Below are 19,280 nucleotides of genomic sequence, written 5' to 3'. Positions count from 1 at the left end.
AATAAGACAAGTTAGCTACATTCGGGGCCAATGGGCCAATCGGGGCCAATGGGCCAATAGGCAACCAGTCAACCATGTTAAGGGGAGCTAAAAGAGAGCGACACCGTGAAAAAGGTGCTCGAACAAAAATGATAAACTCAAACTAAACTAAACAGCAGTGGTGATTACTTAAAGTGTCTGTTTTCCTTCATATTATCCCTCTCGGTACATGGACTCGTCACTTTCAGGACTTGAGACGCATGCATGACCGAAACACACAATGAGGCCCAGGTCGGCTGACCCACAGCCAGACCAGCAACACCCAGAGCTATATGTTTGGCAGACTGACTGTAGGGCCTTTAAATACTCACTTTGATTGATAACGAGGAAGTGACAGTGCAGGCTTTGTATGGTGGCCCCTGAGGCTCAAACTCTGCCTGGCTACACATGCACACTTTCTAATTGCACTGCTGTGTATTTTCCTACACTGACTAACCCAACCAGAGAAGAATAATGTTCTCAAAAACAAACTGCAGAGTGAAAAACCTTGTCATCAGAGCATCAGATGAAGAAACGCAGGCAGAGAGAGATTTCCTCGGAGTGTGATTGAATTTCTTTCTTTCTTGAATTGATTGACCATTTATTCAATCAAAGACAGTCAGAGTTGCAAAATAGCATAGCTTCCCCGTGGCCATGGTTGGCCCACGAGAGCACGGACTGCCTGTCACGACAGCCTGTCACGAGTCTCACGACAGCCAGCCAGACACGACAACTGACCTATTTCATTGACAAAATGACAAGATATATACGTTTTACATAGACAGAGGTGAATACAGACAGGGTGGAGTTACTTCAAATCAACATAATTATGGCATAAATTATGTTGCCACTGTGTGTTTTGGTTCAAAGGGTTAGAACAATGGAATTGCAAATGACCGTAGCCTACTGCAAGGAACCTCTAAGTGACTGCTCTCCAGACAGACATGCAGACGTCTTCTCACCCATTGATCATTGAATTACCACAGAAATGTAGTTGACCAAAATGACATAGCCTAATTATTATGAATATTAGAAGATATATGGATTGTCACGAGACCACAGCACAAATGTCATCTGGGGCAGGTTTGTATTCTTCAGGTAGATTGTTATGGCTCATCAGGAGTATGATGACCCTTGAATAGATAGCATTTAGGACATTTGAATGGATTTGGCTGTTGTCTTTTCAAAACCTTGTAAGATTGTGTTCCCACTCTTTATATTAGCCTTGCAGTGGCCAGATGCAAATCTGCCGGTGATTTTCACCTAAACGTCATCATTGATGTTCATTGCATTGCAATGCCATTGGTCATGATATTTGCATATAAATACCCCCCACAGAGGCTGAAATTAACACAAATTTAAAATCTCTGGATGCAATTTAGATTTTTTTTAACCCATGACCTTTGACCTTTAACCCTGATAAAAGTAAGTAAAATAACTAATATGTTTTTTTGTGATCATTAGAATGTCTAGAACATGTTTTATTCATTATTGTGAAAGATATCCCCCAAATGTAAATGATTAATTTATTATTATTATTGTAATAATTATTATAAATGTGCATAAAAATGTATTTCCTCTGATAAGTCCTAGTAGTAAAAAGTAGTAGTATCTGTTTTTTGCAAGTAGAAATGAATCCGGGTTTTACAGGGTTAAGAAGTCCAGTTCTTGCTTTCTTTATTAGTAATTGTATTGTCTTGTAATGTTCATTGTTTTCTGTATGTTTGTTGTCATGTATTGTATTGTCATGCGTGTGTAAAAAGGAAAATAAATACATTGTTAAAAAAAAGAAAAAGAAGTCCAGTTCTGTCTTTTGTGTCTGCTAAACTCCTTGATTTAGCTTCCTCTTTGTGATAGAGATGTAGGCCTACACTACTGTTGCAGTATCCCTGCAACAGTATAGGCCTGCATGTCCGCTTCAGAATTGATTTTAAGATTTTAGTGTTTGTTTTTAAAGCCCAAAATGACCTGTCCCCTCCATATTTAGCTGAATTGATCACTCCATATGTCCCAACAAGAGCCCTGAGATTGGCCAATCAGTCTCTCCTGATTGTGCCTGACACACATTTCAGGACCAGAGGAGATTGCGCGTTCGCCGTTGCTGGTCCCAACCTCTGGAACGCCCCGCCGCACGTTGACGTTTTTCAAATCCCTATTAAAGACTCATCGCTTTTAATTCAATTTAATTTAAGTCTACTCATGTACGATGTTCCCATGTATTGCCTATTGTATTTTACATTTTGCTCTCTTACACATTGAAATAATGCTATATTTTATCCCCTTTTTTCTGTTTGCCTCTGTGTATGTTATTATGCTTTGTAATGTGAAGCACTTTGATTCGACCTTGGTCGAATGTGCTAAATAAATAAAGTTTGATTTGATTTGATATGCCTGTTGTCGATCCTCTTCCATCTGTTTCATGTCTGGCTCAATCTTGGAGCAGATGTGACAACTTAGGGTCAACATTGTTACTCAATAAAAGTTTCCTGGGAGATGATATACAGACAGACAACCCTTCTTTTTCATTGTAGGCTACATATTTTTTGTTCAGTACCTGTAGAGTGTTCTGAGATGTGCGTGCTTCCTTTTTAATTCAATTCACTAGTCGGAGGGAACACACCATTGAGAGAGTTTAAGGGATTTATTGACAAATTAACGAATGTTGAAAATGTGGCTGATGGGCAAGTTAGTATAGTGCTGTCTATTTATATCTATTTATTGTATTTTGTTTACTGATCTATGATGGTCTGTTGTAAATGTCATTAGTATTGTGATGTTAGTACACACATGTTTTTCTTTTTCTGTTTTTCATATGCTGTAACTATTTATTTATTAAGATCACAATGGAATTAAGTCCTCTGACCTTTTGTGCAATCCTGATAATTCTGTACTGCTCTTTTATGTATTGTATCATGAATATATCAAATAAATCAAATCAAAATCAAAACTGAGATGGGAGAGGCGGAGAAAGTAGGAGAGAGTAAAAGACTATTTAAGTTACATGTTGACTCTGACTCATGAGCCTCTTATTTTATTGTGAATCTGTCAATGCTGGACCGAGGCTACCCAATTCTCCACCAAATGTGGCAACCCAGGGGAGAATAGGCAAGATGCACAGTAAAATAAGAGGCTCAGACTCAGAGTCAACATGTAACTTAAATTGGAAACGGGGCAAAACGTCAACTTAGGGTTCCTCCTGTCTGGGGGCTTGGGCTTCTATGCACAGTCCTGTGGGCAGAGCTGAGAGAGAGCTAGTGACTAATGTATTCAGGTGGAGGAGATGAGTGCTGTATGCTCTCCCCTGTGGAGTTCAGTCGGCTTGTGAGATATCCATCATAATTGATCTTTTATTTTTTGTTATTCATGTCCTCACTGTATTGCATTACTGCTTGTTTTTTTAATGTCGTTGCCTTGTTTTTCTTTTTTATTCGCCATTGTTCTATAAAGCACTTTGAGCTGCATTTCATGTCATGAAAGGTGCTATACAAATTTAGCTGACTACTTTTTAGAGGTACAGAATCTGATCACAGGCCATGTGGTCATCCATGACTCGACCATCTCACAGGTCTCCTCATATAAATACTTGGGGATCTGTATTGACAAATCACTAACTTGGTATACACATGTTGACAGTCTCTGTAGTAAACTACAGCAAAGACTGCACTTCCTTCGACGTCTCTGGGTTCATGTTGTTGACCAAAAATGTATACGTTAGTGTTCTATCGAGCAGTCTTGGAAAGCCTGGTCAGGTTTGGCATCACAGTTTGGTTCGGTAATCTCTCAGTGCAACTGAGGTCCAATATTGTTCAGATTGGTGCAGACTGCAGGGAAGATCATAGGGGTAAGACATCTCCCCTCTCTGCAGTCTATTTATGAGTAGGCTACATTAAAACAGGCAAAATTGTCAGTGATGTTACCCATGTTTTAAATGGCGGGTTTGTACTTGCCCTCTGGGAGAAGATACAAAGAACCAAAGTGGAAGTACATCAGATTTAAAAAAAATAATGGTACCAGCATCAACTAAGATGCTGAACGAGGCTCTCATTGATGTTTTATGTGAGGCTGCAGCTGGGGTGAAAGCCCAAGACAAATTTCCCTTGGGCAATAAAGTTTACTTTGACCTTGACCTTGAGCCAAACAGAGTCACCGGGGTCATCTGGCCATCCAGCTGGTTACCAGGTGATTTACACAGAGGTGGGGAGGCTTCGGGGATTGGGTTAAAGAGGGAGGACGAGAATTAGGGTGGGGGGGAGGGATGACGAAAGTGAGAACAGAGGGAGAACCGTGGGTTGGAAGGGCTATAGTGTATGGGCAGAGGTGACCCAATAAAATGGTGCATTTATATATGAGCTCCATTAAAAGGGAGGGTACGTCATTACGTGCCTTGGATGACAGCTGAAGTCCAGAACGAATACTGGATCCAACATGTTCAAGATGAATTAAGGTGAGCATTAGTGGCCCATGACTGAATCATCCCATGCCTATAAGAAGCTGTTCTAGACTGAAAACATAGCCACCAAGTTTGGAAAACATTTAGCTGACCCCAATTCATTTCGGCAGGCGACAAGAAGGGGGCATTCCATGTATTTTACCTTTCAGATCAAATTTTCCAAAATGACATTATGCAATTAGAGCAAACATTATATTTAATTTAAAAAAGCATGCGTATATTTTCTGCAGTGAACTGCCCACGCACGCACACGCACGCACGCACACACACACACACACACACACACACACACACACACACACACACACACACACACACACAGGCAATGCAGTACCACATCACGCTGTACTGCATCTACTTACAAACCCATAGGGTCACATGCACACTCACACATGGCACCCACACATCTATAAGCACACACAGGCAGCACAGTTAAGAACATGCACATACTCTGAAGGGAAGCGTCTTTCATTAGGCCTTTATAATCAAGGAGTTTTATTGTCATTCCATAACGATTACTCAGGTCCTAGTCAGGCAGAAAGATAGGCTACAAATACATCCTTGGGTGGCATCCTTCATGATGCTGCGGTAGCCTTTTTCTGACACCTGCTGATGTAAATGTCACTGAGGGCAGGAAGGCTGCATCCAGTGATCTTCTGGACAGACTTCACCACCCGCTGTAGAGCCTTCCTATCTGCCTCAGAGCTTTCATGCCACACAGTGATGCAGGATATTAGGAAGCTCTCAGTGCTTAATTTCAGCCGCTTGGCGGAGCTCAGCTCCGGTATACCTGTCACTTGAGCTCCCCTACCTGTAGAGGCAGCTCCGGTAGCTGTAGAGGGCGCTCCGCCACCCCAAATGCACATTAGAATATACAATACGTCTCTATTATTATTTTAGTTTCATTTTCAGGTCAACTATGCTTCTTCCTCGTCATAGTTACTTCTATTTCCAGTACGATTCCAAAATAAAATATGGCTTGAATGATCGCATTGCAAGTACAAACAAAAAAACACTCGTTTTGAGAGGAAATAGGTGTCTATGGAACCCCGGCGTCCCTCTGTTGACAATATGGCTCGATATCAGAATCGAATATCATAACGCTTGCTTTGGTGGGCCCGAAATAAAAAAAAGACTAGCACAGAATTAGTAGTGTTGGAGCCAAAATGCCTTTTGTTTATTTTGTTTTGTTTATTTAAACTAATTAATGATTAAGTTAACGTGTCCTTCATTGCGATGACGTCATGGCTATCAGTCAGTCAGAATGGTGGGTGGTTGTCATAGAAACACTCATTACCTGTCAGTGTGATGGCACCGGATGGCACTCAGGTGCGACAGCTAGGGGAAGACGACACAGTTTTCGACCGTGCGTGGTCGATAGGTTCAGTTGTTTGTTTGTTTAAAGTTTACACAGTTTATTTACGATTGAATACTACTGCTGAAAGAAAGTGGATATCAATAAATGGATTGACATATCCGAAAGTAACACAACTCTCTGGACATTGAATTAATCACTGCACGAGTCAAACTCAGTTCAACCCAGTTGCCCTGCTGTTTAGCCTAGCGGTACAGGCTTCACAAGTAGCATTATTGAGTTGTCATCGGATGAGGAGGAGGAGGAGCGGAGGAGGAACTTGGATAAGGACAACAACGCGAATGCAGGTATTTACCCATTGATGGGCCACCCTAACTTGTTATAGGTGTATTTTATACATTATGTAGTATAACGTTGAGCCGCTGTGCCAACTGAACTGCAAGTTGTGTTGTGAGCCGGCGGGCCCCTGTGTAAACTGCTGCTGCAAATGTTATTGATTGACTGCAGCCACTACAGCTGGTGGGCCACTGGGCCTTCTTTACTAAGGAGGCCGAGTTGAGCTTCCAGGTCAGGTTGTTGGCAATATGCACCCTAATAGCCTACTCTATGATATGCACTCCCAGGTATTTGAAACTGGGGACCACCTTCACATCTCCACCGATGAAGAGGTGGCTGGAGGGGGGTCTACGATCATCTCCTTTGTCTTTTTGACATACAGTATTATATGTCAGCAGGGTCCTCTGGATTATAGATTTTTTTTCTGATATTGTAAAATAATAACTGAATCCAAATATGCACACTGCACAGTGTATACCTGGATTTCAGAACATGGATGATGAATAGTGGTAAATATGCTTAACTGGATTCAGTAATACTGGCTTTTGACTGATCTATTTAGGTATGTAATTATTTAGACTGAGCATAGATCAAATAGTTACTCATCAGTTATAATATGTACCTAAAACCTTCATGTACTTTTCCTCTTACAACAATTTAATTTCATATTTATATATTATGTATTCCTGCCATACATATTCATTCATCGCTGTCAGGTGGAAACCTTGCATGACAAAAACGGTTATAGGAAATGGGAAAAAGAACCTGCATGTGTACTGCAATGTAATCCATTATTATATTTAGCCACAGGCACTTAACTGAATTAAGTTAGGCCTCTTTTTTTATTAAAACCACAGACACACCTAATCACTGAGCATATTTCGGGCTATTAGACATCTAAAATACATCAAAATAGCCATCTAACTGGTCTAAAAGTGAACGCTTTTTAGCAGTCTATAGGCTTAACGTAATTTCAACAGCTAGACAGTCTATATATAAATGCTTAAAAGTAGCTAATCAATATCTAAGCTTAGCTAAGCCAAAACCTCTAAAAGTCTTTAACTTTTAGACCAGTTATAAGTACCCAGTTTTAGACCGATGATAGCTGACTATATCCCTCAGTGGGTATAACCACTTTCAATCTGGCCAGGACATTTCAATATTTCTCCATTTAATTTGGGTTACACCGTCACACAACAAAATAGGGCATCAATTTATGATAAAGCAAAAATACCAAACATGGAGATATACAAGATTTTGCCACGATAGCAACAATATGATAACATTAATCTTAACGTATTGACAAATCACTTGGCACATTTGGACTCTCATATTGATGTAATTATTGGAACATTTGTACATTTAATGTTGAATAATGACTTGAATAGACTTGAAAGTACAAAGCATATCAATGGGTAGCAAATGCAGTCATTTTTCACATTGTGTTTGCAAAAGCCCTCTGCAGACTGTGCAGTGTCGATGTTCTTGGTGTTAGTGTTAGTTCTGTTGCATTAGTGGCGCTGGTGGGTTTACAAGTTGGCTGCATTTCACAGAGCCTCACTGCTGTAGTTTCAAATATCAAGATATCTGTGGTCGTATTGTACAATCTGACGGACATGTCACGCCGCACACAACACAATGGAAATCATTCTCATCATGCAGGGGCTTGGTCCAGTTCTCAGGATAAAAGGTTTCTTAAGACAAGGGTAAATAACAGACTATTCTTTTGTTCCTTATTTTGATTCCATGGGTTGTTGTGAGCATATAGTGCTGTCATGATTCTTAGTGCAGTTAGTAGTGTAGAGCTTCTTATCTATAGACTATAGTGTGCATTATCCATTGTCAGAGTACTTGAGGCTAGAACTGCATGGGCGAAAACAAGAGATTAAAATCTAAATATCAGCAATGCAAATGCTTTTTTTAAAGCAATCATACATTGGGACGGCACAGAATTGTTTTTTAAAGCAGTAGGTCTTGTTAGTGGCTGTTTTCACTGCTGTTTAAGCCACTATATTGAATTTTGATGTTTCAGTATGTCTGTGATCATCTGCTCCACGGATGTGTGCGTGCACGTGCATCATCGACGATGACTGACATAATTTGCCAAAAGACGTCCACATGGATCTCATCACTGATTTAAGTGACTTAAAAAGGAGAGACACACACTCGAGTGCAATAAACCATCAATTCTTATCATTATCAAGTAGTCTGCTATATGCTGTTATTAAACTGCAGTCCTACAACTGTAAAGACAGCTTAATTTCCACATGCATATCTTAAAATATGGGCGCCATGAGTAGTGATTCTCAAACTTTTTAATTTCAAGGAAACCCGTGTTGATATGCATTAAGCCATTACTACGCAGTACTGCAGGTATAGAGATAGCAGTGAAAATATCAAGATAGCCATTCCTCTATGTTCTCTAGCTGTATTTACTTATACTTGTAATAATGGCAGAGATTAACAATCAATCATTTAGCTGAGGAACCCCTGGAACACATTGAGAACCACCGACTTAGAAAATAGTAAAAGCACTCTCTTAAAATTCTGACAATAAACTTAATCTGTATAAAAATAGATACTTCTTTTATATCCATATATATGTACTGTATATATACACAACATAACATCAGGAGGAAAACGGGATTAGCTCAAACATTTCCATGTATTTCAGCTGACATGTTCAAAGCCTGGAAAGAAAAGAGAGAGAGAGAGAGAGAAAAAAAAAGACACAAATAAGTAGAGTTTACCTTACATTTCAGTATAACTCAATCTATAGCTGACTTAGGGTTAGTTTAGCTTTAATGCCATTGTCAGTAAAAAGAAGAATTGTATTCAGAAAAGACTTAACATTTTTATTTCATTAACAACCATCAACTTGGCATATATATAGTTTTTTATCAGATTAGATTTATTTGCGTTTATTTTATATTTTCAAAAATAGCAGCTATTTCTGCTACTCACCGTACAGGCCTACATGGTTTAAGATTGGGATTTCTTCCCCCCCAATAAGGAAACAACACTCACCAGTTCTCTCACACAATGGTGTCACAAGGCTGGAGCGCCACATCTTTGCCCACCCTGTAAAAAAATTAAATAAAAAATAAACATAATGTACTGTATACATAATCACTGTTCGCTTACCTTATCATATATAATTTTATTATATATATGGGCCGGGAAAAAATTGCAGGCTGCCATGCATAGCGACATTGACAGGGGTTTCCACAGCTACCCCACACCACAGCATCTCAATGTTTTAACCATAATACTACATGTACAATAACTAAACATAAATCTCACTTGAATTGGATTGCAATACTTTACAATTTCAAATCATAAATATATATATATATATATTTTTTTCTTTTGGAGGCCCCCCCCCCCCCCCCTGTCGGGGCCCCCGGGCTGTAGCCCACCCTAGCCCAATGGTAAGACCGCATCTGGCTGCGCCATGTTTTTAGAACAACTGTATCATAAATTACCTCTTTTTGTCAGTGAGACGAGAGCAATGGAATAGGCCTTCAAATCTCTGAAATGAAATAAAGCAAAACATTTTGATTGTCTTTTCAAACACACATTCAGATTGTCATTAGTTTCAAATGTTCTAATAGGCTATCATAAAGCAGGTTAGCCTACAACTGAATAATATTTAAACTGATTGATTGTCCCATTTAATTCTGAAAGATGCTCACAGATTATTTAACCACTTGAACCGTATCCTTCCTATGGGGCAAACAGTCTGTGAAAATAGCAGATCTATTAAGTTGATTGATTGATTGAATACTTTAACAGTTTGTGTAAAAAAAAAGCACAGAAAGTACAGTTCTATACGAAAGGATGCTAATTAAACCCAAGAAAGCACTATGGCTTGTATCCATTGGGGTCCTGTGTATTCAATCGATGTTTGTTGAGCTTGCCTTGTACAGCTGCTATTTTCAGTGAAAGAGATTTATTTAGAGGGCAAAAAAGGAATGGGCCCTAGACTCCTAGGGGACTCCTGTCAATTAAATATACACTTCTGTGTGGAGTTTGCATGTTCTCCCCGTGTCCCCTAGGTTAGGTACCCTCACAAAAAAGTAATCCTGGTCTCTTATATGACATGTACATGTTATAATCTTTTTGGTATGTTCCGTATGAGTGTGTCACATATATTGTTATGTTATCTGATTTACTGTATAGCCTGAAATCTTGTATAAACAAAACTGTGAAAAATACATAAAGAAATCCTGGTCTCTAAACTACCTCCCTCTGGCCAGCCTGATGGAGGGGAAAGGAACTGGACGGAATAACGTGTTCCTTCCACGCGTTACGTCCGGCCAGGGACACTCCCCCCCCCCCCCCCCCCCCGTCAGGTGAAAAGAAGCAGCTTGGGCTCCTCATGCATAGAAGGAAGCATGAGGTCAGTGACCCCCCCCCCCCCCCCCCCCAGGTTGGCAGAGGAAGTGTAGCGCCCAGGATTACATTACAATTGACACTGGGTGAAAAAATGGGTTGCAAAATTGTGAGATAAAATTGTAAAGATAATTAAATATACAGAGGAGAGTAAGAAAAAGCCAACTGGCTTGTATATGGTGCAATATGAGTAAAATAGATTCATAAATAAAGGAATCCCCTTTTTCTGTTGCTCAGTCTACTGTAACAAGGAACTGGACGTAGAAATTCTATTCACTCACATTTTATGATGAATGCAATATAGAAAACTATTAGAATTGTGCAATTATGCGTAAATCACATCAATATAGTCTTTAATATTATTGTGATACCTGTTTCACAATACAATAACACTGAACAAAATCACTAATATCACTCCGGTTCCTTGCTCACAGAGAGCACATAAAGATGATTGACAATTTGGACTCATATAAGAAAATGTTCCATGCAGAGCCTTTCAGAGTTTGGATCAGTGGGTTGCACTGGCTAGGCTAGGGGACTGGCAGTTTTCCTTTGAAAATGAATCAAATATTATGCTCCGGTGCATGTGAATGCATTTATCTTGCCAATATTATGAACTACCAGTAGACAGCTGAAATTACACTCCTGCATGCAGAAAATGCAGTTGTTAAATAATACAGTAGATAGAGGAAACGGCACAGAAGGTGAGAGGGAAAAACTAAACCAAATAGCTGTACAATTCTGTCCAGTAAGTTGATGGGCCATTACCGGGTTTGTATTGCCCAGTGAAATGGGTTACATACATCGGATATGTTAAGATTGTTGCCTGACCACACAGCACACAACAGGAAAAAACGATTATGCATATTATGTTTCAATAAGGTTGCATCAGTCAGTCCGTCAGTCAGTCAGTCTGTATTTACTTGAGATTGACTATGCTGACTATACAAATTAACTTTGACGTAGACCTACATTTTAATGGCCTTCAGTTTATGTAAGAATTTGAACATAACCCATCTGCCTTTTTTAATAGATGTCAGTTCTAATCAATTTGAGTCTGTGAGTCAGTAATTCACTCATTCAGTCAGTCATTCAGTCAGTCAGTGGCCTGTGGACTTGTGACATCGACTATGCTGACTATACCCAGCTAACTTTGACATGCTTTGACATCTTAATTGTCTATGGTCGGTATTAGGTAACAATTTCAATAGAACCCAGACCGTTTTATAGATTTTTGTTCTAGTAGTCAATTTGATTTTGCAACGCTATTTATTTCAAAGCATAACTATTACTTACTATTTTCCTTATGAAACAATAGAAGGCGAAGAATAACAAAAATCCCCCAGAAACTGCAGCCAAGGTGAATACCGGCTGGCCAGAGAGCTGTTCCCAGCTACTGGTTCCATCCACATTTTTTTCTTTTGGACCCTCGTACAAAGACGTCCTGCTGGTGACTGTAGATTCTATGTTAGGAAGCACATCTGAGAGAGAGAGAAAGAGAGAGAGAGAGAGTGAGTGAGAGAAAGCAAAGCAGGATAGCATGAGGTAATGATGAGGTTGCATATTGAATTTTCCATATTCAGTGAAAGAGCAGATATGGGCCAGCAAATATAATTTAAGTCAGGAATTATATAACAGAAGTTTTAAAATAACTGTGATGACACGGCCCTTTAAGGCCACAATTATGTGTATGCTCATTTTACATTTAATCACTATTGTGTACACGGCAGAAACAGTCAATTAACAAAAGACCAATACGATATATTTCTGATATTCCCTTTTCTCAACACCCTCCATTTCCTCTTCTGCTACTCATCCACAGTTATTATTATTATTATTATTATTGATAATTGTTACATGGCTTGGTTCAATGCTCAATTCTTATGTCAATCTTTCTAGCTAGCCTCCTATAAACCTGTAAGCTAATAACCATGCATAACAGCAATTGTAATTAGCAGTGTAATATACAGTTTCTCGTACTGTAGGTACTGCTTCAGTTTAACAATCTTAAGTAAATAAGTAGGCTTATCTTAAGAAGGCTACAGAGTTTTCTCGCAGTTCCAACTGTAGAATCCAATAAGACTTTTGACCTTTGTTGGGGAGAGGGGGGTGATATAATATTTTGTAGTTATATTTTGTGTAAATGTTTTTATATCTTATGTAGCTGTGTAATACAGACAGATAACCCTTCAGGGTGATTATCCTCTGCTTTGGTCCAGCAATAATGATTCACTGTTCATTATATCTTGCAAAATCTGCAAAACACATCTCATATGTCACACAGTGTACACATAAGTAATTGCTGCACAATTGTTGTGTATACATTACATAATATGTTAAATCTGAATTCTAATATACAGTATTTTGTTCTAATCCTTTTAAATTCTTCCTAATCATAACAGTAAAACATTTGGCTACATAAAACATTAAATACTACTAGTTCCATGACCACCGGCCAGGCTGAAGCCAAGGCTTACGCTGCCTACCTTTTATGAACGTGGCTGGGTTTTTTATAACAATACTTTTTTTTTGGTTTGGACATTGGTTTAAATAATTAAAAAAAAAAATATAATAATAATAATCATTATAACAATAATTATTATTATTATAATCGTAGTAATAATAATAATAATAATGATATATACTGAAAACGTTCATGTTTCGAAAAAGTAAAAAATAACTATCTTTGTTTTAATAAGTAAGTGACACATTCCTCCCAGTTGATTGGTTTTAGTAACAGTTGGAGTACTTTCTCATGTTAATGTTTTATTATGTATTTATTTTTTGTAAGCGTTGTACACATACTTCTTTGTCTAGATTATTCCATAGTTTAACCCCCTTTACGGATAGGCATCTGCCTTTTGTGTCTGTCCTTCTGGTTCCTATTTTGAATAAAGCCGTCCCCCTGAGTGGATATTGTGACTCTCTTAGTTCGAACAGCTCCTGCATGCAGGTGGGGAGTATTTTTTATTGTATACCTTATATATAATTACAGCCGTATTCAGGTCCACTTTTTATAAAGAGTGGATTGGTTGGTGCTATAGTATATACTCGGTTTGATTTACAATTCTTATAGCTTTTTTTTGGCAACATAATAGATTGGTTTGATGATTGTTTTAAAGGTGTTCCCCCATACTTCCACACAATAAGTTAAATATGGAAGTATGAGGGAGCAGTATAGTATGTAGAGTGAGTTTTTGTTTATGTGTTATGTGTTTCATTTTATATAGTATTGCAATTGATTTTGATAGTTTTCTTTCAAATCAAATCAAATCAAACTTTATTTATAAAGCAAGTTTTAAGACAACCAAGGTTGACCAAAGTGGTGTACAGATCAGTGGCAAAACAGAGACAAGCAAGAGAACACAGAATGTAAACAAGAAACACAATCAGAAATTATGACATGGATTGAAAGCCAGGGAGAAAAGATGAGTCTTAAGGTGAGACTTAAAAACATTAATAGACGGGGCAGATCGAATAATAAAGGGGCAAGCTCAGGCTCCAGAGCCTCGGAGCTGCAGCCGCGAAAGAGCGTGAGCCCCTAGTTCTCTTCTTGGTTATTCGGCCCTCTAGCAGTACCTGATCAGCGGAGCGCAGAGCTCTAGCCGGGGTGTAGGGTTTCACGAGCTCGGAGAGATACTCGGGGGGCCAGCCCATTTAAACATTTAAAAGCAAATAAGAGGACTTTAAATTAGATTCTAAAAGAAACCGGGAGCCAGTGAAGGGAGGCCAACACGGGGGCAATGCGTTCTCTCTTTTTGGTACCAGTTAATAAGCGAGCAGCAGCGTTCTGGACCAGTTGCAGTCGTCTAATTGCAGACTGTTCGATGCCAATGTAGAGTGAATTGCAGTAGTCTATCCTGGTGTTATCTATCTTTTGGTGTTATCTATATGTGGTCTATTGTCTATTATTGTAATTCCCCAAAAATTGTGTTCATAGACTTGTTCAAGCCGTCGGCTTCTCTGTCTCCTGGTGCTGCTATTTTGTTGGCTAGGCTTGGTTCAAAGAAATGACAAAGAAATCGTTGAATTCGTTAGCTATTGTTTTTGGATAAGTATAAGTATTTTGGATTTTCACCTGTCCCAGTACCTTTTCTAATTATGCTATTTAGTGTTTTCCAAGTAGCTTTGATGTCTTTTTTACTGTATCTTATGATGTTAGTCAATTTATTTGTCTTGTAACGGGTCTCTGTTTCTTTTGTTCTTTGTTTGATACATTTTCTGTATAATGCATTTTTCTTTTTGCAGGCATTTTCGATGCCTTTCGTTATCCACAGGGTATCCTGTTTGTGGTTGTGTTTATTAAGGGTTTTCCTTAGAGGACAACGTTTGTTATATAGTTCTAGGAGTGTCAAGAAGACATCATATGATTTGTTTGGGTCGTTGGTATTGTATACCTCATTCCAAGATTGTCTATTTATACTACTAATTGTCTACTAATACTGTACTGTTGAGACATAAATTATAATAATAATATCAACCAACCAATATGTGCGCGCGCGCACACACACACACACACACACACACACACACACACACACACACACACACACACACACACACACACACACACACACACACACACACACACTAATTCATTAATTCATTAATGTTGGGAATTGTAGGTCGGGGGGGGGGGGGGAGACAAAATATTACCTTTAATAATAATGTCCTGGATTGCATTAATGTCCATTGGGAATGCAGTTTGGGCTTTTGGATCCTCCGCCATGGAACTATCTTTCAGTTCATATGAATGTAATTCCATCATATATGGGTGCACAGCAACAAAAGGCACCCTCTCAGTATCATGGTATGAAGTATCCATAGTGCTCTCAGTTTTTTTCCCCATAGCCTTAGGTTTAAGACTTGAAGCCTCATTTTGAAGAACAGTGTAAGGGGCTCCAGAGTTACTAGAATCCAGTGATCTCTTTGCCAAGACGTGTTTTGTATTACCGTCACTACTTTGAGTAATGTCCATCATAACATACAGGGAAGCATCTGCCCCAGATTGAGCCAATTTGTCTTTCAATGAGTCCTGAGTCCGGTTTCCTAATGGGAACCGTCTGCTTCTCCACTCCGGCTTATGGAGCAATGGCTGGTGCTCCTTTACAGTCGGCGGATGGAACAGCCATGAGGTGTCCCTCTTCTTAATGGGATGTGTATCTGGGAGACCGACTGCCACCGAAGGAATGGAGCCGTTGGTCTGTGCGCCACTAGGGGAGAGGGACCTGGGTGGCCTGATGCCAGGTGTTTGCTGATTAGGACGTGGCTGCCGAGGCCTTCTCCATACGCTGTTGGCAGGGTAGGAGACGGTGGTCGTCGGAGTCGAAATGGAACAAGAGCACTGGCATTCAGGACTAGGCCTACTTGTACCTAAAAGAAGGATAACAATGTGGGGAAAAAGGAGTAATTAATTACAATTGTATCTTTATTATGTTTTTCATAACGCAAATGAAATGAGCCACTGTCATTTTAATTTAAGGAGAAACACGGACAATCCCCAAGCCTTCAGCAATGTTTTGGGGTTGTGCAGGTTTATGAGCAATGGGGAGAAGAGATATAAAGGGCTGTCATTGCATCGTTATGCTGCCCCCAGTGTAACGCGTTTGGACAGTGAACACATCGAAAGGTAGTGTGGCTGCTGTGGCATGTTTTCATCACTAGGACAAACATGACGTTACATTGTTCAAACCATACGAAAACTCATAGCGTAGAAGACATTTACAGATGAGGCTCTGCTGGCTGGGGTACATGCAGACTCAAATGAGGCAATAGCAGACTTTAGCATTTAATATGTATGCTTTGGTAGTGTCCTTAATGGGATGTTTTTCAATTGCTCAACAATAGGACAGGACATATAATCTTCATAAACAGTTGGGGTCATGTTTCTCTGTCGCTTACACAAACTGTTGTGTTCTTAATCTTAAACTTGTAGTGTTTAGAAAAATACAAGTATTTCCTGACATCTTGTCAGGAAATACTGTCACATGTTCCGTGCACTCATTATTGTCTGCTGTTTATATTCCATTACCCGGAGGGACTGCATGCATCGGGATTGGTTGATGAATATTTGCTGATTGAGTTGTAATGACCATTTTATGCTATTTCAAGGAGGGAAATCATGTTCAGCTAATACACTATTCGAATGGTGTATAATATTTTTTGTTATCTCTCTTCATCCCAGGCAGCTACCATTGCAGCAGGGTAAACATCTTTCCCCATGTAGCAGTGAGTAACATACAGTAACAGATACAACAACAGTACATGGATAGTACAAGGATAAACGAGGGAAGGGGGGGACATCCTTACCAGACCTCAGCTGGGGAAAGCTATCCTGAAGGTGGGTTTTGAGTGAGGTTTTGAAAGAGAGGAGAGAGGGTGTTGTCAATGGCATTAACCTGCACTCTGTGAGTGAAAGGTAACGAATGTCACTACAGACAATGTCAGACAGCATCTTTCTCTCCCTTTCTATAAAAGGACATAATTGTCCAACACATTGGCACATACTGTAGTGGAAAATCCCCAAAGTCATGGGTGACTTGCATGCCCCCTGTGCCTTTAAGGAATGTGTGCCGTTCTGTGTCAGGCCCAATCTCCTTTGCAGTGCTGGATTGGGGGGCAGCCCCCAAGCCAGTCATAACAAATGGAGGCTTTGTTAAAGCTAAAATGCTTTTGGTAAACTGCAAGGCTTTGTAGTTTAGGTTGCTTGTGTCCTAACAAGCAAACAAAGTTCAGGTTCCCACCTTCCCTTGGTGGCAGCAGGGGGTGCATGGGGCCGTGGGAATAGGGGATCCGCCGGTCGAGTGACATCAGTGTTGGGGATTCCCTATTCAAGTTCATTTGGGGAACCAGCGGAGGGGTTTTGGTTTCTCGCGTCACGGCCGGGACATAAAAATACCTTTCCGTTTACAAGTCACTTTATATTGGGCTGACTCTGGTAGGCAGCACAGCACGTTTCCCCTTTGGGACTCGTGATTAACAAAAGTAAACGTAGTGTGGGGAGAAAGCGGTTAGAGTGATACACTCGGGAGCACTTCTTTGGCCTTGGGCGGTGGCCAGCTTGCTGGATACCTTTCCCTCGCCAACGTTTTAGGTGCATAAGTACCTGTCCCAAGTATCCCCTGAAGACTAGGGCTGAGATTTTAGTCCGTTTTTGGTTAGGCAGTTAGAGGGGAGACTCAATTTAACTTGCCTTGTTTGGGCATTTATTTATTTAAATGCGCTGCTTTCTTTTGTTTCCGTTGGCTTTGAGTTGTTTGACATTATTGCATCGACATCGCTGACAGGAGAGCAGGTCCTTTGGCCATGATCAAAGAGAAGCTGTATGAGCAGCAGGTTTTGAGCCCATGCACCGCCGTCTGCGTTTGTGGCTCAGGAGGAGAGTGTAGCCGCAGACGCAGTCACAGTGCTAACTTTTGAACAGCAGATAGAGTTGTTGAACTTACAAATGCAGTTGCAGGATTAACACATACAACTGACAGAGAGGGATTTTGCCTTACAAGTACAACTGAAGGAGAAGGTTTTGGATATGGAAAAGTTAAAGTACGAGATGGTGAGGTTGGACATTGAGGACGCGTGGCTAAAGTTGGTGAGAGAGGGTAAGGTGAGTGAGGTAAAGAGGGAGGAGTCAGGTGGTGACAATGGCAATATTTTGAACAGTCTTCGGTTGGTTCCAAAGTTCAATGAGAAAGAGGTGGAAGTGTTCTTCACTCTGTACGAGCGGGTGGCAGACGCTCAGGGCTGGGGTGATTTGGACCGGACGGTGAGCATGCCACGCCCAGTGCGTGCTCACTGGGCGTACGTGCGCAGGAGGCGTTATAGCCTCACTGTCAGCACGGGACAGCACCAAATATGCAGAGGCAATAATAAGGCAATTTAAGAACTCAGTCCTCGAACCGGTGGCCATGTACATTAGCGAACAGAAGGCAAAGACTGGAAGCTGCAGCGCTCACCGACGAATTCTCATTGACACACAAAGTTATGGCGGTGTGTCTGGGGGTGGCAGAGTTGTGCGACAGGCCTAAGGAAATGTGCCGAGCTCAGTAGCAATAACCCACTGTACCTGTGGCGGAGGTGTCTGAGACAACAGTGGGGGATTCGGTAGTCTCCTCCACAGCATACTCTTCTTGGCAACTCCAATCCACAGTGCCAAGACTCTCTGACATTAGCATCATATACATCTGGAACACACTTCTGGCCGTTTTAAGAGCGTCTTTTGTTGAGCTGCCAAACACCCTGGTAAACCTTACTGGGTTGTCCTGCCAGAAACGGAGAGAAATGAAAAATGATCGCATGAAGTAATAGTATAGAAACATGTGCACTGTATAGGCAGGAATGTACATGCACACACACACACACACACACACACACACACACACACACAGGAACACAACCAGAGGTTCAACGGTTGAACAAAGGTTCAAATCTGATCCCCTCATGTCTGTGTTTCCTATCTCTCTACACTGAGATACATAATAATAAGCATAAGCATACGATTTGCAAAAGCAGCATTTCAACAACTTTTCAGCCCACGATCCCATTGACTCGCAACACCACCCGAACCCCGGAGTAATTTTGTGCACAATGTATTAAGTCGACTAGGGATCTTGTAACAATTATGGTTCAGATGCATTTGTAATCACTTTTTTATATTGTATTTCACTCATTCTGTTGAATGAATAATAATAAAAAGAAATGTCCCTAAATAGTTTCGCGACCCAACTTTGGGAGCCCCTGCCTTACAGGGCAATGTGCAGCTAAAGAGTG

At 40.3% G+C, this 19,280-nt stretch overlaps 1 protein-coding gene across 1 annotated transcript in view; it reads right to left on the bottom strand.

Annotated features, from left to right (window-relative positions):
• Window positions 1-7,372: 7,372 nt before the first annotated feature.
• Window positions 7,373-19,280, bottom strand: part of csf1a (colony stimulating factor 1a (macrophage)) — a 29,903-nt gene continuing 17,995 nt past the window's right edge. Inside the window, exons 5-10 of the mRNA XM_080791650.1 lie at window positions 18,577-18,772; window positions 15,171-15,887; window positions 11,811-11,995; window positions 9,605-9,651; window positions 9,147-9,200; window positions 7,373-8,809 (exon numbers count right to left, since the gene is read on the bottom strand). Of these exons, the coding sequence (XP_080647776.1) occupies window positions 9,155-9,200; window positions 9,605-9,651; window positions 11,811-11,995; window positions 15,171-15,887; window positions 18,577-18,772 (1,191 nt within the window). The 3' untranslated portion in view covers window positions 7,373-8,809; window positions 9,147-9,154. The remainder of the gene's footprint in view (window positions 8,810-9,146; window positions 9,201-9,604; window positions 9,652-11,810; window positions 11,996-15,170; window positions 15,888-18,576; window positions 18,773-19,280) is intronic.

The sequence above is a fragment of the Protomyctophum bolini genome (assembly GCF_963924005.1).
Source record: "Protomyctophum bolini genome assembly, chromosome: 2".
Taxonomy (NCBI): Eukaryota; Metazoa; Chordata; class Actinopteri; order Myctophiformes; family Myctophidae; genus Protomyctophum; species Protomyctophum bolini.
The sequence above is the reverse complement of the archived record's forward strand: the minus strand, read 5'-3'. Positions and strand labels throughout refer to the sequence as shown.